General features: G+C 42.4%; 1 protein-coding gene across 3 annotated transcripts in view; it reads left to right on the forward strand.

Moving 5' to 3' along the window:
* LOC149844335 (uncharacterized) overlaps positions 1 to 23,652 on the forward strand; it is a 171,624-nt gene that overhangs the window by 118,366 nt on the left and 29,606 nt on the right. For all 3 annotated transcript variants that reach the window (XM_090000508.1, XM_090000509.1, XM_090000510.1), the window contains 2 exons: positions 17,438 to 17,577; positions 17,781 to 17,889. In XM_090000508.1, the coding sequence (XP_089856634.1) occupies positions 17,438 to 17,577; positions 17,781 to 17,889 (249 nt within the window). The remainder of the gene's footprint in view (positions 1 to 17,437; positions 17,578 to 17,780; positions 17,890 to 23,652) is intronic.

The following is a 23,652-nucleotide window of genomic DNA, read 5'->3' on the forward strand; positions in this document are numbered from 1 at the left end:
AAGCACATAAGTAACACACGAGGTACCAAAACCATACCTTGGCCACTTAGATAGACAAACACATAAGGTCATAAGTAATACATGAGACCAGAAGTCGTACCTCACTTAAAGGAAACGTGCTACGAAACCACACCTCAAATTCATAAACAACTACACAAAATAATAATCGAAGAATGAAATTGTACCTCGACCCATGAGCATACAAACAAGATAATGCGCAATGCAGAAGCAATATAATTCTAAGCATATCTAGCATGAGCATCTTAATTATTTCAACTTAAATAGGTTCATTTATTGCCCTTTGTGCGACTTTACCCTACCTCGGAATGTTGTGCGCCTACGCGTGAGGATAGTACGAGGGTCGGGCCGCAGAGCACGAACGGGACCTGTTGCGTAAGCTGCAAGAGTGTGAAATATTCAATTATGCTAATATAATTAATGGTGCGACGGGGGGCAAGGGTAGAATTAGGCGACAGGAGACTTCGGCCTCTTCATGACCGAACAACAAATGGCAGGGGCCTCGGTCCCTGCCTGACGAAACAACTGACAGGGAGTGAGACCTTGACAGTCGAAGACAGCGAGGCGACAGGGGACGAGCCCTTGCCGATGACACTAAGGCGGCAGGGGGCGAGCCCCTGCCGACAGCAGCGAAGCGACAGGGGGAAAAGCCCCTGCCAACGACAGCGAATCGACAGGGGGGGGGGGGGCAAGCCCCTGTCGATAGCAACGATGTAAAATCCCATTAAAAAAAAAACTGTTTGGACCCGGGCCGGGTCGGGTCCGGACCCGACCCGGGCCCCTTTTTATTTTTAGGGTTTTGCGTAACCCGACGCAGGGTCCCGAGCGCCGCACTCCCCCCCCTTTCTCCCCCTTCTCTTGCGGGAGGATTTGGGAAACCCACCAGGGGTTTCCCCTTCCGGTGCCCCCCTTCGCCTTTAAGAGAGAGGTCGGAGGGCGAGGGGAGTCTCGCCTCCCTCTCGCAGCCCTCTCGAGCTTCCTCCCCCGCGCCGGTCTCCTTCCCTGCTGCGCCTGCCGCCGACGCCGGGAACCACCCCCAGGTACGCCGTTCTTCTCTTCTCCTCCCTCTTTTCTTCCTCACCCCCCTCCTTGTCACCTCGCCGGGAGGCCGGCAGGCTCACAGCCGCTGCCGCAGGCCTCCCACTGCCTCCCTGTACCATCGGGGCCCCGATAGGTGGCTTACGCAGCCCCTGTCGTCCCCTTCTCTCGCTGGGGATCGCCGGGGTGTCGGCAGGGGACCTGAGGCCCCTGCGACCCCCCTCCCTGTCACCTCGCCGGGAGGCCGGCAGGTGGCTCACGGCCACTGCCGCGGCCTCCCACCGCCTCTCTGTGTCGCCATGGCCCCGACAGGTGGCCTACGCGGCCCCTGTCGTCCCCGTCTCCCTCTGCGAATCGCCGGAGTGCCGGCAGGGGACCGGTGGCCCCTGCGGCACCCCTTTTTGCTGCCACTGCGTGCTGTCGGCAGGGGTTGGCCCCTGCCGACCTGTGCCTTCGGCAGGGGCTGGGCCCCCTGCCGTCTGGTGCTGTCGGCAGGGGTGGCCCTTGCCGACCTGTATTGTCGGCAGGGGCTCAGCCCCTGCCACTTCGTGCTGTCGGCAGGGGTTGGCCCCTGCCGACCTGTGCCTTCGGCAGGGGCTGGGCCCCTTGCCGTCTGGTGCTGTCGGCAGGGGTGGCCCTTGCCGACCTGTATTGTCGGCAGGGGCTCAGCCCCTGCCACTTCGTGCTGTCGGCAGGGGTTGGCCCCTGCCGACCTGTGCCTTCGGCAGGGGCTGGGCCCCCTGCCGTCTGGTGCTGTCGGCAGGGGTGGCCCTTGCCGACCTGTATTGTCGGCAGGGGCTCAGCCCCTGCCACTTCGTGCTGTCGGCAGGGGTTGGCCCCTGCCGACCTGTGCCTTCGGCAGGGGCTGGGCCCCCTGCCGTCTGGTGCTGTCGGCAGGGCTGGCCCTTGCCGACCTGGGTTGTCGGCAGAGGGCTCAGCCCCTGCCACTTCGTGCTGTCGGCAGGGGTTGGCCCCTGCCGACCTGTGCCTTCGGCAGGGGCTGGGCCCCCTGCCGTCTGGTGCTGTCGGCAGGGCTGGCCCTTGCCGACCTGGGTTGTCGGCAGGGGGCTCAGCCCCTGCCACTTCGTGCTGACGGCAGGGGTTGGCCCCTGCCGACCTGTGCTTTCGGCAGGGGGCTGGCCCCCTGCCATCCATGTGCTTCTGGCAGGGGTTGGCCCCCTGCCATCCTTATGCTTCCGGCAGGGGCTGGCCCCCTGCCATCCTTTGCTGTCGGCCGGGGCTCAGCCCCTGCCACTGTGTGCCGTTGGTAGGGGCTCGGCCCCTGCCACTTGGTGGCTGTCGGCAGGGGTTGGCCCCTGCCGCTACGCTATGTTTAGGCAGGGGCTTGTTCCCCCGCCGCTTGTCTGTTTTCGGCCAGCAGGGGCACACCTCTGCTGCCTCTCTTTTTCCTATAGACAGGATTGTCCTTTTGCTCCGCATTATTATTAACATAGCACTGTTGCAGACCTCGCATCGGACCCTCGCTCTGGCTCCGCGGCCCGAGCCTCGTATCATCTACACGCGTAGACGCACGCAGCTGCAAGACATCCCGAGGTAGGGGAAAGTCGCACGAATAGTATGTATGAACAAAATAAAATAAGACTTCTGAGATAGAATAGTTATTTTGCATACTTGTGTATCTGAAGAAATATTGACTGGTCAAAGTTTACTCTTTGTGATTCTTTTGAAATTTCATAATGTAAATTCTTTGGGTAGACTCATCAAGTAGTTTAATTGGCATGCCTGTTTACGTGTAGGATTACTTAACTGATAATTGTCTATGTTGCATGATTACTCCTTTGAGACTGCATATTTAAGGTAGACTTTGTGAATAGAATCAGAATGCACTGCAATTGCTATTGTAATCGAACCTTAAGGCAGGTACGATATGAATTTTATGTAAGATCATGGAGTGTATTGAAGTATGAAATTTACACTTTATTGGTTTTGATGTGGTAATATCGGCCTCCACAGGCCAACTGCTCAGAAAAGCAAAACATGTCATATAGGAACCAAAAGAATCATATACCATTATGTTGCCCTTTCATCGTAGTTGTACCTCTAGGAAGGTACGATCGTACTTTTGGACAAGTACGTCCCCTATGGATTACGATGGTGGGATGATGAGGTTGTGGCAACCTCGATGAATGCTATTAGCAAAATGCTGAGATCACATAAAATGGTGACCATTTCGCCTTCACAGGCAAGATGCTCGAGTGGGTCTAATGGACCAGAGCATATAGGATGGGACGACGGTTAAGAAACCCCCGTCGTACCCATCCGATCTTCACGGTTCATCAAGGGAGAGGATGGATGGTACAAAGACTCCGATGGACAGGTTGTTAACAACCACCCCACGAGCAAAAGACTCGGTTTTCCCCAGTCATCGGAGTTAGGGGAATTGGGATTACCATAAATTATCCTAGGTGGTAACTCCCAGGCACTTCTGCAGAAGTTGGATGCATCCATGGGCCACGAATGCCTTTGGGGATTTACTCTCTTGGTCACTGACCGTCCCTTTAGGAGCGGACTCAGTCAGCCATCCGGGTTAATGAAAACACCTGACATAATAAACCCCCGGATCGGTCTCGGCTGTTTCTACGTTTCGCGTCTGTGCGTACCCACAGGCCAGTTAATATCAGAACTTAAAGAATATATTCAGGAATAGATATAGATGACTGAGACTTACACTGCTTCTCTTTGCACTTATTACATTTGCTAGAATAGACTACAACTGCTTTAATTGCTTAAATATCATAATTGCTTATCTCATGAATGTCCTGTTTTATTTTCATTCTACTTATCTGTTCGTGCACCTACTAGTTTGTTATGAAACTGACCCATTTCATGGGCAGGTGAGGAGTAGGACTTCACTGGCGGCCGATGGCGTGGTGCAACGTGGATCAAGATTCATTTCCTTTCTGCTGGCGGATTGGCTCTGGGACTTTTTGGAGTTTTTCTTAGATTTATTGAACTTTGGAATAAAAGACCCATTTTGTAATAAACTGCAGATTTTAATCGATTGCCTTATTTCTTAAATTCCTTTAAGATGTTGTACATGTGAATGATGGTTTTTCAGCTAACGTACCCAGGATTGTTGACTTGTGTCCCTTTCTAAATGTCTTCCGATGTTGTTTTTTTTAAATAATAAACTTTAAATCTTTGAAAGGTTTTTCGATAAGGTTTTCGAAATCACAAGTCGAAATTTTGGGGCGTTACAAACGAAGCGGCAGGGGGCGCGCCCCTGCCGACGACAACGAATCGGCAAGGGTTGAGCCCCTGCCGACGGCAGCGAATCGGCAGGGGTTGAGCCCCTGCCGACGGCGACGATTCGACAGAGGTCGAGCCCCTGCCGATGACAGCGATTCGGCAGGGGTTGAGCCCCTGCCGACGGTGGCGAATCGGCAGGGGTTGAGCCCCTGCCGACGGCAGCAAAACAACAGGGGAGGCAGCCCCTGCCGTCAGCATCGAAGGGGCAGGGGGCTAGCCCCTGCCGAAGGGAGAGAGGGATCGGGGCGGCAGGAGCCATCAACCTCCTGCCGACCCCTTCGCAGGTCATGGCAGAGGGGAGGGTGACAGGGGCTAAAGGCCCCTGTCGGGCTTGAAAAGAAATGGCAGGGGCCATCGGCCCCTGCTGGGTTTTAAAAGAAGAGGGGCAGGGGTCGATGGCCCCTGCCGGAGGGTAAGCAAAGAGAGAGAGAGAGAGACACAGGGGAGAGGGGGTGTCGCAGGGGCCATTGGTCCCCTGTCGGCACTCCGGCGATCCCCCAGAGAAAAAAAAGGGGACGATAGGGGCCTCGTAGGCCACCTGTTAGGCCTCCGATGGGCACAGGGGAGGTGGGAGGCGCGGCAGGGGTCGTGCGTCGCCTGTCGGCCTCCCGGCGAGGTGACAGAGAGAGGGGGGTGAGGGGGAGAAGAGGGAGGAGACGACGTACCTGGGAAGAGGCCGACGACGATGGCCGGCGTCGTCGATCGGTGTCGGCGTGGGTTGCAGCAGCGGCGCACTGGAGGCGTGCGCAGGGAAGAAGGAGACGCAAGGGGGAGGTGTGCCTCCCCTTGTCCTCCACTAGTGCTCTTAAAGAGCTCGGGGGAGGAGGCGTGAAATCGGGAAACCTCGATTTCCATCCTTATCGGGTCGAAAAAGGGGGTTGCGGCGCACAAGGGAAAGGGTTTTTCTCAAAACCCTTTCTCCTGTGTCGGGTTTTAAAACCCTAACGGTGACGGGCCCGGGTCGGGTTCTGACCCGACCCGGCCCAGGTCCATTTTCTTTTAAAGTGGGTTTTACAACTAGAGCAAGAGTACAAAGCCAACAATGAGCTAAAAACCACACACGAAGGTGTGAATAAACATCTCTTGTCTACATATAATGACACTTAGATAAGAGGTATAAAAAAGAAAGAAAAGACAACCAATGTAAGAAAGTTGTAATGGAACCACTAATGCAATTAAAAAATATCAATTTTGACCATATTTCGAAACACTATGGTTTCAAGAATTAGATATCTATCAAATATACACATAATTAAAAACATGCATAATAAAAACAATAGCCAAAAAACAAATGAGTGATTCAACACACTCACAATCAGAGATCACATAACTGCCAGTTTGAGTCCAACTACAAGTTGACAACCTAAACTGACAAAATGAGGAGCACACAACTCACTCCAACAAACATCTCTAATTCAACAATAACAAGGCCAAGAATATTGATGCATCATATAAAAATCAGTGATGGACAAAATTAATGCCATAAAAGGCAATGAATATTCACGGAAATCATTTTTCCAAACAAAATACCTGATTTGAAATTTCAAATCAACTTTAATAATGGAAAACTTGGACTCATATGTTCATGTAATTATAAACATGAAATGATGTTTTTTTCACAAAAACACACGAATCTTCCAAACGGGCCTCTATTAGAGGCACTTCAAACAAAACCCATAACAAGGGTATAAATGAAATAATGGATCTTTATTTATCACAAAAATGTTTAAGAAGCATTGTTAATATAAACAATTTATATAAGGAGCTAACTTGATCTAGTTCCTAAAAGGAACCAAAAAAATCTTCAATAAATAAGATGAAATCTTAGAATGAATATAGTGCAATCATACGTCCTACAATATATCTCATGAATACATCAATCAAGAAATAAGTATAATAAAGCATATCACATGCAAAGAATCCAATGACTCTCAAAGAGAGGATAAAAACAATATATATGATTTCGAAAAAGACTATTTGGATTTAACTCACAAGTCGACTATGCGACAATCAATATCATCAAAGAGAACCAAAGCATATGTATAGATACCAAAAGAATCATACAAAAAACCAAGTGCATACATTCTCTTAAAGAGATTAAAACTACTCATGTATATGCAATAATTAAAGCCACATGTTTCATACAAAAAACATGCTTACAAACAAAATTAAGCATATATGCAAGTGATAAATTTAAAGCACTAAAGTCATTTTATAAAATTTTACATTTTAAGTATACAATAAGTCAAGGGTTTTAAACATGAACACGCATGTCCATCAAGGATGCAATACAATATTTAAATCATATGAAAGGCGTGAGGTCAATAACATAATCATAAGTTCAAAACACCTAAAGTCCTTACAAGTTCAAGATTATACTTTGTGAAATACAACATCATTGTCAAATTATTTTGGGATATGAACATGTGACGAGATAGGCAGAAATATAAAGGCTTAATAAAGAATTGAAAATCACAAGCACTTAATGTGCAAAATACACAAACCCACTATGGGGTGAATGCCACAAGACAAAAAAATATTATTAATGAGAAAAAGGGAGAGAACATGATTGACGACCCCTCTAAGGACAAAAATACATTATTATATATATATATATATATATATGTTAAAGCAAGTTTTGAACAATTTCAAGATTCAAACATGATACATATATCTAATTTTCTTAAGATAAGCAAAAAATGATAAGAAAACAAGTTCAACAATGATTAAAATTTTTAAAAAAATTCAAAGCATATATTTTGTTTTTATTTTTAATAAAATATATATATATATATATATATATATATATATATATATATATATCGATAAAGAAAGTAAATGTTTTTGCCATGCGTAATACATGAGCTAAATAACACAAGGAGTACTTAAGAAATATAAAATACATACCAAGTAAATCCAAGAAGAAGAGAAGAAAGGAGAGATAACAAATACTTCATCACATTTTCAAATTTTGAATGACACGCTTCCCAATGCCCCGAAAGAATAGCTTGATCACAACCGGGCTCTGATACCATGTAAGAAAGTATGCGAAAATGTATTACAAGAGTGCTTTATGCATTCACAAGGTCCAATAATGGACAAGCACTAACCCACAAGAGGAAATATAGAAATAGTGCACTAAGAGACAATACAAGAAGCATTCAAAAGGCTACACATAAAAAATATAGGAACTTATTGAATGGGAGCTCAAAAAGCTTTAAGAAATACAAGGGGAAAGACCCCTATTTATACAAGTGAGAAGAGGCAAAAAGGAGAGCCATTGGGGGCTCCCCATAGGGACGTTGGAAGCCCCCAACGGCTTTATGTGGGACCCCCAACAGAGCTAAAAAGGATAAAAGAAAAAAGAAAAAGAAAAAGAAAAAATTAGTAAAAACAAAAAGTGTTATTTAATAAGAAATAGTTGTTTCTAAAACAACTATGTGAAATGACAAAAATACTCCTATCGATTATTTCACATATATTATATATATATGTGAGTACATATATTTTAACACCCCTTTGGTACTACCCAAAAAAATGAGATTCTTGCCGAATTCGAGTTTGCTACTCCAATCATTACTGAAATAATACCTATTCTTCTTTAGCGTATAATGTAAATCTCATAGTGGATAAATTCCAACGAGTCTTTCAGGTCTGCATTTCATTCCTTCTCGGGCGGTGAGAGCATGGAGCCCTTTTTCTTCTCTTTGATGGTAGCCGGATCCTGAGTCCATCTCTAAACAAAGGAAAAAAAAGAAATACAACTACAATAGTGTACTGACTTGGTAACTCATCGACTTGATTAACCAAGCAGTGAGTACTGATGTGCCATGGACTCTATGTGAAAGCACAATATCCACCATTCTTTCAACTAGCACTTGTGCTTTTTTAGTGTAATGCCCCAAAATTTCAAACTTGTAAATCTTTGAAAATACGTAGAAAATAAAAAGGTTTTTCAGAGTTTTTATTTTTAAAGAATCAGCGGAAACAATTTATTTTGAAAACGAAACAAGTTGACAACTTTGGGCACATTAGCAAAAAAACCTTGCTCAAAACCATAATCAAAAGCATTTTTACAAGACAAATAGTGAGATCAAAATTTATTCATTAGTAACTATCATTTGTACAAAAGTTTGGGGATCCCTCCTGAGACAAAACTTCAACAAGGAACCGGGACTCAAAAACTGCGAGCAAGAGAGTGAGGTCTCGACTCATCTCGCATCGTCGCCGTCAAGTAGACTGCCTAATCATCACCTGCCCATAAAATGGGTCGGTCGACAAAAACTGGTACGTACGCAAGTAAGACAATAAGGAACTGAAATAACCACATGATAAGCAATTTAAGACAATTTACAACTATGAAAGCAAGAATAACTAGCTATGCAAGAAATGAGCTATATTAGCATAATCAATTGATATCATAAGCAGAGATGAACTAACATGGGTAATTGATTCTGCATGCAGAGAGTAACTAACTACCACTGTTAAGCATAAACAAATCATACATCTCATAAGTGATCAAAAGTATGAACATGATATTTATTGTTTTGATATTAGCTGGCCTGTGGGTACGCATAAACGTGAAACGTAAAAGCAACCGAGATCGATCTGAGGGTTTATCATGCCATGTGTTTTAGATAACCCGGATGACTGACTGAGTCCGCTCCCTAAGAGGATGATTATGTTAAAATGTAAAACTGTACATATATGTATATATAATAATATTATATTATTATATATATAAATACATTTTTAATTTCTTTCTTTTCTGTATTTTTTTTCCTTTATTTTTATTTTTTGTCTTTATGTCATCTAGTTCAGTTTGAACTAGAATGACTGTTGCTAGTCAAGTCCTGTCCAGACTTGACTAGCAATAGAGCTGTTGGACTGACACAGTCCAACAGCTCTTAATAGAGCTGTTGGACTGACACATTCCAACAGCTCTAAATAGAGCTGTTGGACTGTGCCCAACAGCTCTATTGAGTCCTCTTTCAGCTGTGTATATAAAGGGGTGCAGCCCCTTTTGTATTTCACTCCAATGCTTCTTAAGCAATTGGTTTTTCATATCAATAAAGAATACATTTTTATTTTTATTTTGTTTCCAGTTATACCCTTTTTAAGGGTTATGCTTTAGTGTCATTCTTGACACTTGCTCTTGTTAATCAAAGCTCGTGTTTCGAAGATCCCCATTTCATTTCATGGTATCAAAGCCGCGGAAGTACTAAATCTTGAGGAAAAGCTGCTTCGGTTTTCGTGCCCGTTTGCAAAAGTGTTCGCCACTTGAAGAGAAGTGTTTTATCACTTCATTGGAGAAGATTTCACATCTTGTTGTATTGTTTTTTTTTTTTTCTTTCTCATTTTCCTTCTTGTTTCTCTTCTATCCCTATTCTTTCTCTCCTTGTAATCGATGGATGACAATGATAAAGTCACCATCATGCCTATGAAACTAAGCGATACGAACTATGTAACATGGGCTTCAATCATGAAGCACCATATATTGGGAAAAGGCTTATGGGGGATTGTGGATGGTTCCGATTCGGAACCTAAGCTATCTCTTACTAAAAAGGAGGGAGATAAAGACGGCCCTCTATCGGAAGAAGAGAAAATCAAGGCTATTGCCTCATACGAGAAGAAATGGAAAGAATGGAGAATATCTCATGCGAAGATAATGTCATGGCTTATCAATAGCGTTGACATTAAAAAATGCTCAAGTCTTGCCAAATTTGATCATGCCGATAAGGCATGAGAATACCTTAAGAATATGTATTCCCTTAAGATATTGCACACGTGTGCAACCTCCAAGAAAAAGTTCGAATGATGACACAAGGAGACAAAACTATTCGTGAATATTACAATGGGTTGTCCGAACTTTGGGAAGAACTTTCCCTTTTAGAACCAAAGTGGCATTGTGCCGAAGACATCGAGCTTCGTCAGAAACAACTCGATGTTGAACATTTTTACCAGTTTATCACTGGATTAAGTTCGGAATTTGAAACCACTAAATCGGCCCTACTTCACCGGGGAAAAATTCCTTCTATTGTGGAAACTATTGAAGAGTTAACAATGGAAGAAAATCGTCTCCGGAAAGGTTCTTTAAAAATTGAAGATGATTCCGTTTTAGCCGTGTCTAGACCAGGGAATCATGTTCGATCATATAGGCCTCCTCACTTTAACCGACAAAATGGTGACTATGATAAGAAGAAAGTTATTTGTCATCACTGTCATGAACCGGGACACTACAGGCCACAATGTCCCAAACTTAAGGAGCTGAGAGAAAAAAGAGCTGCAATTGCTGGATCGGAGCCTAAAGATCAGGATGCACCAGTTTCCCTGACCCAACTAATGGAGATCCTTCAGCCTCTCATCAAAGGTGCCTCTTCCTCATCTGAAGCTTCAACCGGCGAAGCAGCCTCATCTTTTTCTGATTTAGGTAAAATTTCTTGGCTTTTTGACTCTGGTGCATCTTTTCATATGACCCCAAATAATCAAAGTCTATCCAAATGTGTTAAAAATAAAACAAGTGTGTCAAAGGTCTTTACTGTTGATGGGACTTCTCTTGAAATAGAAGGAATAGGAGATTTTGAAAAAATTTATAAAACAAAAAATTTTTTTATTCCAGAAATTAGACATGTTCCCAAATTAAATTTAAATCTTTTATCTGTATCTCAAATTTCTGATTATGGGTGTAATATTTCTTTTTCTTCTCATGGTTGTTGGGTACAGGATCGCCAGTCAGGCAAGCTGATTGAGGAAGGCCATAGAGAAGGAGGACTCTATTACATGGATTTTTTGGAAATGCCGAAGAAAGCTTTTTGTTATAATATTCAAAAAATAGAGTTGGAACTGTGGCATAAGAGACTTGGTCACCCACATATAGCCAAAATCCAACATTTTCCAAATCTAGGGAAATTTTGTAACTCTGAATCATTTGATTGTAAAGATTGTATTCTCGGCAAAATGAAAAGATTACCATTTCAGAACAGAACCTTTTTCTCTTCAAGACCACTTGAATTAATACACTCGGATGTTTGGGGTCCTGCACCAGTAATTTCTAAAGGAGGATTTGTTTACTATGTTATTTTTGTCGATGATTTCTCCCGACATACGTGGATGTACTTTCTCAAACATAAGTCTGAAGTATTTTCATACTTTCAAACTTTTCATAATATGGTTAAAAACAAATTTCAAAATGATATTACTATTTTTCGCACAGATTCAGGGGGAGAGTTTTTATCCACAGATTTTCAAAATTATCTTAAATTGCATGGCATCACACATCAAAGATCTTGTCCTTATACACCTCAAAAAAATGGACTGGCAGAACGAAAACATCGTCATATTATAGAAACCACTAGAACTTTATTAATAGCAAATCAAGTCCCTAAAGACTTTTGGGCAGAAGCTACCTTAACTGCCACCTATCTCATTAATAGGATGCCATCTTCTTCGTTACAAAATATCACTCCCATTGAAAAACTTATGAACATTTCTCCAGACTACTCTAGATTAAGAATATTTGGGTGCAAATGTTTCATATTTACTGACAAAAATGATAAACTTTCCCCTCGTGCGATTCCCTGTGCCTTTTTAGGATATGCTGAAAACCAGAAAGGTTATAGATGTTTTGACTTCAAAAATAATAAACTATATGTGTCTAGAAATGTTTCCTTTCTTGAAAAGGAGAGCTTCTTTGATTTTAGAAAATTAAAAGACGTCACTGAGTACTCCTTTTTGCTAGATCTAACATCAACATTTGATGAATATGACCTTGATTGTAACTTTGATGATGATCCAAGAATTATTGATCTTAATGTTGAAAATGAAGAAGTTCATAGAGATACTAGTATTCAATATTCCAGGCGACAAGAGTCTAATACTCCATGTGCACTTGAGAAATATTCTAACATTCCAACTAGACAATCATCCCGAATCTCGAGGCCTCCAGAAAAGTTTGTATCATACGAGTCTTTCTCACCCACATATAGGGCAGTTATTGCATTAATTCACTCATATGAAGAACCATCCACATATTTTCAAGCAAAAAATGATATCAAATGGATAGAAGCCAAGAAAGTTGAATTAGATGCACTTGAAAAGGCTTCTACATGGAATATTCAAGATCTTCCTCCAGGGAAGAAAACTATAGGATGTCGATGGGTTTATAAAATTAAAACCAAGAGTGATGGTACTCTTGAAAGATATAAAGCCCGTTTAGTAGCCAAAGGTTATGCCCAAGAATATGAGATTGATTATGAAGAAACCTTTGCTCCGGTGGCTCGTATGACTACTGTCCGAACCTTAATTGCCTTAGCTTCTATCAAAAAATGGTCTATTTTTCAAATGGATGTCAAAAATGCTTTTTTAAATGGAAAGCTAGTTGAAGAAGTATATATGGAACCCCCTCCTGGTCTAAGTATTCCTAAGGGTAAAGTCCTTCGCTTAGAAAAAGCTCTTTATGGACTTAAACAAGCACCAAAAGCTTGGTATGATAGGTTTAGTCGTGTTATGATTGATATTGGTTTTCAATTCTGTTTAACTGACACTGCTTTGTTTATTAAGAATTCTGATGCAGGGATCATTGTGCTTCTTCTCTATGTGGATGATATGATCATCACCGGAAGCGATAAACAGGGAGTTGAAACAATCAAAATACTTCTTAAATCTCATTTTGAAATGACTGATTTGGGCTTGTTGAGATATTTTTTAGGCATTGAAGTTGCTTATTCTCCTAGAGGATATTTATTATCTCAGACTAAATTTGCTTTTGATATTGTTTTCAGGTCTGGTATTACTGATGATAAGAAAGTTGACACTCGAGAAGTTGTTAATGTTAAAATGAAGATTGATGATGGAGAACTTCTTGCAGACCCTACTCCTTACAGACAGCTTGTCGGGACACTTTCCTATCTATCCATTACCAGACCAGATATAGCATATGCTGTTCATACAGCAAGTCAATTTCAACATGCTCCTACTTCTGTTCATATGGGAGCAGTCATGCGTATTATTAGATACATTCAGTCCTCTCTTTCACGAGGACTTTTCTTGTCTTCCTCCTCTTCTCTTGATTTAATTGCATATACTGATGCTGATTGGGGAGGTGATCCCAATAACAGACACTCAACCGCTGGCTTTTGTGTCTTTTTAGGGGAATCATTAATCTCGTGGAGGTGTAAAAAGCAGCAGAAGGTATCTCTCTCATCCACCGAAGCTGAATACAGAGCCATGACAACCACGACCATGGAAGTAGTTTGGCTCCGACGACTGCTTGCTGACATGGGAGTTGAAGCAACAAAGGCTTCACAAATGTGTTGTGACAACAAAAGTGCGATCTACATTGCCAGTAACAGAACATTCCACGAACGCACCAAACACATCGAAATGGATTGTCACTACGTCAGAGAGGAATATCTACACGGGATAATTGATCTGCCATATGTCACTTCAGAATATCAGTTAGCAGACCTCTTTACAAAGCCTCTCGCTGCTCCCCGATTTCACTTTCTCTTAGACAAACTTTCGCTCATTGTACCGTAAGTTTGAGGGGGAGTGTTAAAATGTAAAACTGTACATATATGTATATATAATAATATTATATTATTATATATATAAATACATTTTTAATTTCTTTCTTTTCTGTATTTTTTTTCCTTTATTTTTATTTTTTGTCTTTATGTCATCTAGTTCAGTTTGAACTAGAATGACTGTTGCTAGTCAAGTCCTGTCCAGACTTGACTAGCAATAGAGCTGTTGGACTGACACATTCCAACAGCTCTAAATAGAGCTGTTGGACTGTGCCCAACAGCTCTATTGAGTCCTCTTTCAGCTGTGTATATAAAGGGGTGCAGCCCCTCTTGTATTTCACTCCAATGCTTCTTAAGCAATTGGTTTTTCATATCAATAAAGAATACATTTTTATTTTTATTTTGTTTCCAGTTATACCCTTTTTAAGGGTTATGCTTTAGTGTCATTCTTGACACTTGCTCTTGTTAATCAAAGCTCGTGTTTCGAAGATCCCCATTTCATTTCAGATTAGTGGTCAAGAGAGAATTCCTCAAGGGCATTTGTGGCCATGGATGCATCCTAATTCTGCAGAAGTACCTGGGAGCTACCTCCTAGGATAATTACGGTAGTCCATTTCCCCTAACTTCGATGACTGGGAAAGCCGAGTCATTTACTCGTGGGGTGGTCGTTAATGATCTGTCCATCAGAGTTTTTGTACCATCCATCCCCTCTTTTGATGAACCGTAGGAGGCGAATGAGCACGATGAAGGTTTCTTAACCACCGCTCCATTCTATATGCTCCGATCTGTTAGACCCACTCGAGCATCTTGCCTATGAAGGCGAATTGTAACCATACTGTATGTGTTTTATCAAGTGTGTCCCGCACGTTTGAGGTTCTCTACGACTTCTCATCCTACTCATCGTAGAATTATCCATCTAAGTGGACGATTACGATGATAGGGGTATGGGATTCTCAAGGACAACCCAACACAACCTTTCGCAAGAGCATAAAGTAGAAGTAATTTCTAGCATGCTTAACATATTGCGAAACAGAAAGTATCATGCAAGTCTTAGGATCGCCTTGGATCCAACAAAACACTCATGAGTGCATCAACTTGGAGTAGATCCAGGAGCTAGGGTGCTCCAGCTTTGCTTTGCACATCTGTGCTCTTGAGAAGCCGAAGCCCTGCACGAGAACCCCTTTTCTCGAGACTAAAGCACCTATACCCAACTTCGCATCTTTCTTGAAAAGTGCGAAGTTGGTAGGTGCTCCTGTGTGCCCTGCGAGGCAATGCACAGAAGGAGCTACAAGGGCACAACCACGTATTGCGTGCGGTGGCAAGGAACGAGAAAACAACAGAAAGCGGAAGTGTGAAAGTAAAGCAACAGGGAAGTAATGACAGGAATGTACAGACAAAAATTTAAGTGCAGAAAGGTAAAATTCAAAAATTTAACTGCAAGAAAAGTAAAGACAGGAATTTAAATGCATAAAGAAGACTGTGCACGTAAAAGCGCGACGGCGACAGAAAATGTAAAGACAAGAAAGTTAAAGGACAAGGATCGCGAAACCGCGTCCTTGAGTTAAAAGCATATATATATATATACATATATATATATATATATATTTGTCCTTTTCCATTTTTAGTTTTTTAGTCCATATTGTGTTATTTTAGTCCTTTATCGTCATTTGCACGACTTTCCCCTACCTTGGGGAGTTGTGAGGTTGCGTGCATCTACGAGCGTAGGTAACGATGGTCTCGGGCCGCGGGGCACGAGAGGGCTCTGTTGCACAAGCTCGAAAAATATACATGTTAGTATATTAACCATGAAAAAGAATAAGTAAAAGGGGCAGGGCAGCACCCTCGCCCAATGTTTGCTCTGTTGAAAATAAACAAGGGCAGGGGGGCGAATCCTCTTGCCGAAAACCCCAAAGGCAGCAGGGAGCCTCGCCCCTGCCTGTTGAAAATTCGAGGAAGCAGGGGCCTGGCCCCCACCTGCCGAAAATCAGAGCAGGCAGGGGCCTTGCCCCTGTCGATTTGACCATGCGGATGGCAGGGGCTTCACCCCTTTCTAACATGAAACAAAAGGGGTAGGGGGCGAAGCCCCCTGCCGAAAACCCAAAGGCGGCAGGGGGGGTCTCGCCCCTACCTTTCGAAAATAACAGAGACAGGGGTCTCGCCCTTGCCCACTGCCGAAAAACGGGAGGTGGTCGCCCCTGCCTGAAAAGGGAGCAGGGAGGGACCCATCCCCTCCTTTGTGAAAAAGGAGGAAACAGAGAGGGGTCTGACCCCTCCAATACTACCAGAAGGTGCAGGGAAGGGGCCGAGCCCTTCCACTACAACCTGTACCCCGAGCGAGAGAGGGGAAGGACATGGCACCCTCCCTTTTGCCGCAGATGGGGAAAAGAAGATAGGAGTAGACAACGAGAGGGAGGGAGAGGAAGAAAAAAAAAATAGCTGAGAGGCCGGCATAGGGGCTACCGGAGGCGGGACCACAGGAGGTAAGAAGAGGGAGGGGAAACGTGGGTTCCCCGGCGGCAGGTGGCCAGACACTAGGAAAGGGCGAACGAGGGAGAAGGCCGCCAGTGGGGTTCCGACACTGTCGGTCGTGGGGTCGCCGGAGCGCGAGGACGAGCGCGGCTGCGGTGACAGGCGAAAGGAGAAGGGGGGTTAGGGTTTTCTCATATGAGAAAATCCTAACCCCGATGGTCTTTAAAAAGACCGCGGGGTGGGGCATGTCCAGTTCGGATCTGGGTCGGGTCGGGTCCGGACCCGAACAGTTTTTTCCCGTGGGTTTTACATTTAGACTGAGATTGTGCTTAAAATAGTCCATGTCTATTTGTTATCCGATCTTTCTCTCTAGTTCCTTGTTTTGCATCCTTAGTTGAATCTCTTCTCAGAGTCGGGCATGTATTCTATTCTTTCCATAAGAAATCCATTATGTAAAAAATCTAAATTTGTCACCAGTGGGATGAGCAATCACACATGAGAATCCAAAAGCTATGATTGCTGTGATCAACTTTCGCAGGATTCAAGGAAGAGGCATTTTCAAGTGAAAATCACTATCACAATTTGCATTTTCTCATGTTTCACTGAACTTGAGAAAGTGCTGTGATTGGATTTGCAATCAGGAAGTTAAGAAAATACAAGAATCACAGAGCGTTGCAAACTTGCACTAAGAATCAATCAATTGCTCTTGGCCTTATTAACTGTTTTAGGGATTCCTTATAATCAATTTATTCTACAATTGATTATTTTTTGGCATTTCGTCTTCCCTTTCTATCTAATGAACCTTGTCTGTTTGTATTTCTTTTGAATGTAATTGTTACCGACTTCCTAATCATTTAGATCTTTGTGGCTGTTAAAGTATTTTGTTTATCCCATAATATTTCTTCCATTATAAATTATTTTAATTTAACAAGGCTATTTCATTTCTTATTTATGCTGAAATTTTACTTCGTTTACAAGTTCCTGTAGCAGTTTCTCCTAGCCTGATACATTTGATAATTTTTGATCTAGTGCATGATGTGCATGTTCTTTTTCTTCTTGTTCTTGTGCAACTTCATGCATTTTTGTTCTCGTATCCCATTTTTTGCTTTCACTTGCAGGTAATTGTGATAACTGCTTAAATTCTACAGAAAGGGCAAGGGACATATCCAGGGAAGCCTATTTATTGTTGAATTGTGTACAGTCATGTGGCAGTAGATGGGGCATCAATATGCCTATAGATGTTCTTCGTGGATCTCGTGTATGAAAGGCAGTTCTGTTGATCAATATTTTCATGTTATTAAAATAATTTGTTATGCAAACTATTTTCTGGCAACATTTTCTTGTGGATGGTTGCTAGTTGAATCAGTGGTGATTTTAGTGTCTTTTGATCAGTTTTACTTGTACAAGTATATGAATTTTATCTGTAAATGTGTATGATGATGACTGTGTTGCATTGAACAGTCGAAAAAGGTGATAGATAATCATTTTGAAGAGCTTCCAACACATGGGCTTGGTAGGGATCATTCATCAAATTGGTGGAAGGGGCTTGGTGATATATTAATTGCTCATGGTTAGTAGTTCTTGTAACACTTGTGAATTTTATCAGCTAATTAAACTTGAAATTTCATGTTCAGAGCTTGATATGAGGATATTCTCATAGTTTTATTTTAGTCTTATTTGAATCTCGGATATCCTGTTCGGATCTTCGATATCGGATCCCTAATATCCTATTCGGATCCTTTATATTGGATCTCGAACATCTTAATTGGATATCTAATAGTAGATTTCAGTTAATGGTTCGGACCCTTAATATCGGATCCTCGATGTCATGTTTGGATTTGATATTGGATCCAAAGTGTATTATGTGGATCCGTGAATTTTAAATTGGATTTTGAATGGGAAAAATCTTATATTGAACCCATAGCTTCGTGTTTGGATCCACATTAACTTATTCGGATCTTTGGACATTGGAAAGTTCGATGTTTTAATGTGGATTTCACGTCGAAATCATTTGGACCCAATTAAAATTTTATTTTTAGAATCCATAGTGAATTGTTTGGATCCATACCGGAAATCTTGAATCATCATAATTTAATATTAAAAGATTCGGATCATTTGGGCAGATCTGGATAACTTAGGTGGATCCATAATCGTATTGGATCATGGATCCATATCACACTAGCACCCACTATGCATGGTCCAAATAAAAAAAACCGGATCCTTGGATCCGGATGGCCTAGGGTTGGACCCAAAAATGTAAATGGGTCACCGGTGGGAGATCCAAACTTGTAGAAAAAAAATGTAAGAAAGGTAACACGTAAAGGAACACACGTTATAAGTTTTTTTTTTTTAAAATTGCGTGAAAAAGAAAGGGTAAAACACGCTAAACCCTATGCTAAAAAAAACGTGAAAGAGTCGGGGGGGGGGCATGAAACCCCCCTATTCACGCAGTAGTGCGAGGAAGGGGGGGAAAACCGACCCCTCTCCTCTTCCCCACTCCTCTCTCACGCCATCTTTAAGTCTCATTCTCCCTCTCCGGCTCGTAGGATACATTTACTAGGACCTACAACATACATAGGATACTTTAGCTAAAAAGAAATTTCTGTTTTGTGATAGTTAAGAAAACAAGAATATTATCAAATGAAAATGTTCAGTTAGGTCCTAGTAAATGTTGTACTTTTGATTCTGGTGTTCTGAACTGGATATCTACGTTAGCCTTGTTTCGAATCGATGTGAGAAATGCATTTTTTATATATGAATCAACAAGTTAAATGGCGATGTTAAGTTCTAAGGTAGAAAACAAGATTTTAGTATTTACATTGATTATTTTCGATGTTGAGTTCCATGAAAAGAATCATGGACTGCATGGTTACATTATATATTTTTCTCATGTTCAATGACACAAGTCTAGTAGTTAGAATGCTTTACCTTAGATAATCCTTGAAACTATTCTTTGATGATAAATCCATGATCTGCATGCCTTGCCTCTAATATTTGTGTAAAAAGTGCGTGTGAGAATTATAATATAGTATTGATGACTTAGCGATAGTAGAGTTGTAACATTACAATTATCGCTTTCTTAAACTTTATAATTTCATTAATGCTTAGTAAGTGTTGAATTAAGCTAACTACAATTCATACAAAAATAAGTTCATAATTGAACTTGTAATTCAATGAACCATAGTGGTGACTTGTGAACACGGGTTATGTCCTGATATGTAAATAAAGGTCATGGTTTAATGCTGGCACATGAATTGCCAAACTTGGTACTTGAGGGTTCCATAGGGGCTTCTCGAGTTTATAAAGTTAATACACAAGTAAATTTAAATATTAACTTTTTCCTGACTGGTTTAAAGGTACCAGGGCATTTGTGCTTGTCCGGTTTAAAGGTACCAGAGCACTCTGGGTAGGATTTGCACAATTAAATGGATAAAATTGGTAACATACCTATCTAAGGTAGGAATAATTGGGAATATACTACTACTGTAGTATGATTCAGAATTTTTGTGAAGGTTCATATTAGGAAAACCCTGAAAAGTAAGAGAACAAAATTATTAAGATAAACAAACCACTCAGACTCGGGCTTACCTTGGAGGGAGTAGGTGGTACACAACTTCGGAGACATGTGATTTTTAGCTTCAAGCGACAATGACTCGTTGATCCTTAGTTCTTAGAGTTAGAGGACCCGAACTACGAAATTATCCTAGGTGGTAGGTCAAAAATTTTCTGCAGAAGTTAGAGATGCATCCTATTAGTTTGGCCTTCGGGAGGTTCTCTCGGTTATTTAACCGCTCCCTTAAGATTTTAGTTTCAGTTAAACATTTGGGTTAATAAAACACCAAGCATAATAAACCCCCAAATGTTTTCTTCTGTTATGGTTGCCTTGGCCTACGAGTACCTGGGGGATAATTAAAGAGAAACTTAAAGTTAAACATTTTGTGTTCTTCAATCAGATGAAAATTTATGAAATTCTATGCTTGAATCTGCTATTATTTATTTGTTCTAGTCATGAATCAGAAATGTGATAAGCAATTGAATGATTCCCTGCTATTCTTTTAATTATGTCATGTTATGTCTCAGCTTTACTTTTCATTGAATATTCAATTACCTTGCATATTCTTGATACAAAGTATATCTTCATAATCATAGTATCCTACTACTCAGACTGGTTGTAGTCTGATTTTATTACTTTACCATTTTCAGATGAAGAATAGAGGAACCTGAGCGGTTGCGGGATGATGTACGGGCCGTGATACTTGAATTCTTGATGTTCCTGGGATATTTAGAAATGAATTAGTTATTTGCAATTCTGCTATTATAATGTTTAGAACACTTGGTTTATTATTACTTTTCATTAGAAATGAAATGGATGGTATTGCTTTGATTTCCCCTGTGACGTGCCCGAGATGCTTAACTTGGTTTAAATTGAATATTTTCGTTGTTAAAAAAGAAAAATTTCTTGATATTCAAATTAAATTTTGGGTCATTACAGTTCCGGTTTTTGTGATAATTCTTTTCTTCATCATGTTTCATCACTTTCATTGAATAATATCTACTGCTTTTTGAAGAAAATGTTTTGGCTTACATTTATTGATAAATTTTGTGGCAAAAAGACCATGCAGAAATCTTAATGAATGTTTTTTTTTGGGAGCATGCAACAAAAAACATTCATTTTCATGGTTCTCTACCTCCCTTTGGGTTTTTAGTTGCTGTCTTGAGCTCCCACGAGAAAATGTAGACTCCGCATGTTATTGAAATCCTCCTTACTGTTAACACCTCAACCTGATGTCTTTTGGTATACAAGCTTTCAGCTCCAATGTTCATGCAAAAAAATGCAAGAATAATGTGAGAGTGACCTTTAAAAACAACTTTATGGAAAACAATGGAGATTGAACTTCTGTTTCTCCACGAGTGTTCCTTCTCAAAATATACATAGAGAACCAAAGGCAAATTCCCTTTCGAAACTTCCTATAATTGTTGCTTTTTCATCCTAACCCTTGATTCACGACTCCAAGTGAAAATATCCATACATTAGCTAGACATCCACGTAAAAGTTACCAGCAGTTTTTCAATATTAATGAAGGCTGGGATGCTGCTAGAAAAGAAAAGTACATTTCGGAGCATGGTGTTGGGAGTTTCCAATTTCTGGAATTAGTAAATACCTCTTTTTGGAGGATTTTTTTTGGGTTTAGCATGGAGGACACACTGCTTATGGTTTGGATGTCCCATTACGAGCCAAGAGGTGTCATATTGTCTTTGGACCTGAGTTGGTATCCATAGTGTAAAACTCCACAAGTACTATCACCTTAGTATGCTAAATGAGTGGAATGAACCGAGTATACATTGTTTGTGTAATGACATGTTGGTCTTCCACAATTGCGCAAACAACTCACAAATATGTGTCTATTGGAGACACTACAAGCATGACCCTTGAAAGGGGTATAAATGGAAGAACACTTGAAATAAATAATAATTTATTCATACACTAAAAATGCTTAAGACACATTACTTTACAAGGGAGGGGTTCACCCCTATTTATACAAGAAGTAGAGGAGAGGAAGAGCTCTTAAGGTGCTCTTCCTAAGAGTCGTTGGATCTAACGAGATCTTGACCATCTAGTTCAAAGTGAACTAGGAAAAAATGAAAATAAATAAAATAAAAAAAGAATAAAAACAAAAAAATATATAAATATAATATATATATATATTATAAAAATAATATATATATATATATATTATATATTTACATGTTACATTTTAACACTCCCTCTCAAACCTACGGTACAATGAGAAAAAGTTTGTCTAAGAGAAAGTAAAATTGGGGAGTAGTGAGAGGCTTTGTGAAGAAATCTGCTAATTGATATTCGGATGTAACATATGGCAGATCAATGGTTCCATGTAAGTATTCCTCTTTGACATAGTGATAGTCCATCTCAATGTGTTTGGTGCGCTCATGGAACGTCCGATTGCTTGGAATGTAGATGACACTTTTGTTGTCACAACACATTTTTGAAGCTTGCGTCGCTTCAGTTCACATATCTTGTAACGCCCGTGGAAAAAAAAAAAGAAAATCGTGTCCGACTCGTGTCAGACACGTGCCCTGCTCTGGGTCGCTTTGTCGGGCCCGGATCCGGGTCCGAACCAGACCCAAGTTCAACCCGGACCCGGGTTCTCGAATCCTCGAGAACCTGCGTCTTTTAAAAGACGCAGGCGTCTCGGGCGAGGGTTCAAAACCCTCGCCCCTTCTCTCTCAACTGCGTCGTCTCTCGCGCTGCCGCCGGCGATCGGAGACGCCGTCGAGCAGCTCCGTCCAGCCACCTCTCTGTCTGGTTGGCTTCCCGACGATGCAAGCTCCAGCGATCCCTCGCCGACGGCCACATTCTTCCCCCTCTTTTTGTTGTGAGGGCAGTGACCTCGGACGACCTGCCGATCAGCGCCGACGACCTTCGACCACACCACCACCTCTTCGCTTCCGCCGCTTCCCCTGGGGCCACCAGCAACTCGAGCAGCTGCCGATCGTGCCTCCAACCTCTGCACTGTCTCCCCTTCAGCCGCCAACGACTCGCGGCCGGCATCCTCAGCCGACGACGACCAGCAATCCTCCCTGCAGTCGCCGAGCACTAACGACTTGCCGTCGGTCGCCACTCGTCTCCTCTCTTCTCCGGCTCCCTCTGCCAGTCCGAGGGCGCGCCCCGGTGACCCCGAGAACCTTCTTTCCTTCCTTCGTCCCCTTTTGCCTGACGAAGGAGGTCTTGATGTCGTCGCCATCGTCTTCCTCGATCTCCTTGGAGCTTGTACTGACGACCTTCTAGCCCCCGACGACTCCCCTGTTGCTGACGTTTTCGGAGGTAAACCCTCCCCTCTCTTTCTCCTTTGTGCAGGATAGATCGACAGGGGGGTTGAGCCCCTGTCGACACTTCTTGTCGGTAGGGGGGGGGGGTTAACCCCTCCCCTGCCTTCCTCTGTGAGTCGATCGACAGGGGGACCGAGCTCCCTGTCGTCGCCGCTTTTTCGCAGGGGGATTCCGTTTCCCCCTGTTCTTGCTGGGTCGGCAGGGGGGAATCCGCTTTCCCTCTGCCCTTGTTGTACAGGCAGGGGGGGCTCGGTCCCCCTGCCATCCGCTTTGCCGGCAGGGGGCTCTGCCCCCTTGCCATTCCTGTTGTTGGTAGGGGGTTCTGTCCCCCTGCCATTTTCCTTTAGACAGGGGGTTCCTCCCCCCCTGTCCCTTTTTTGTTCTCTTAGGCAGGGGGCGAGGCTCCCCCTGTTCTTGATGTCCCAGCAAGGGGTGGAGCCCCACGCTCTCTTGTTCCTTCTCGGCAGGGGGTTCTGTCCCC

The sequence above is a fragment of the Nuphar pumila genome, chromosome 3 (assembly GCF_984573655.1).
Source record: "Nuphar pumila chromosome 3, dmNupPumi1.hap1.1, whole genome shotgun sequence".
Classification (NCBI taxonomy): domain Eukaryota; kingdom Viridiplantae; phylum Streptophyta; class Magnoliopsida; order Nymphaeales; family Nymphaeaceae; genus Nuphar; species Nuphar pumila.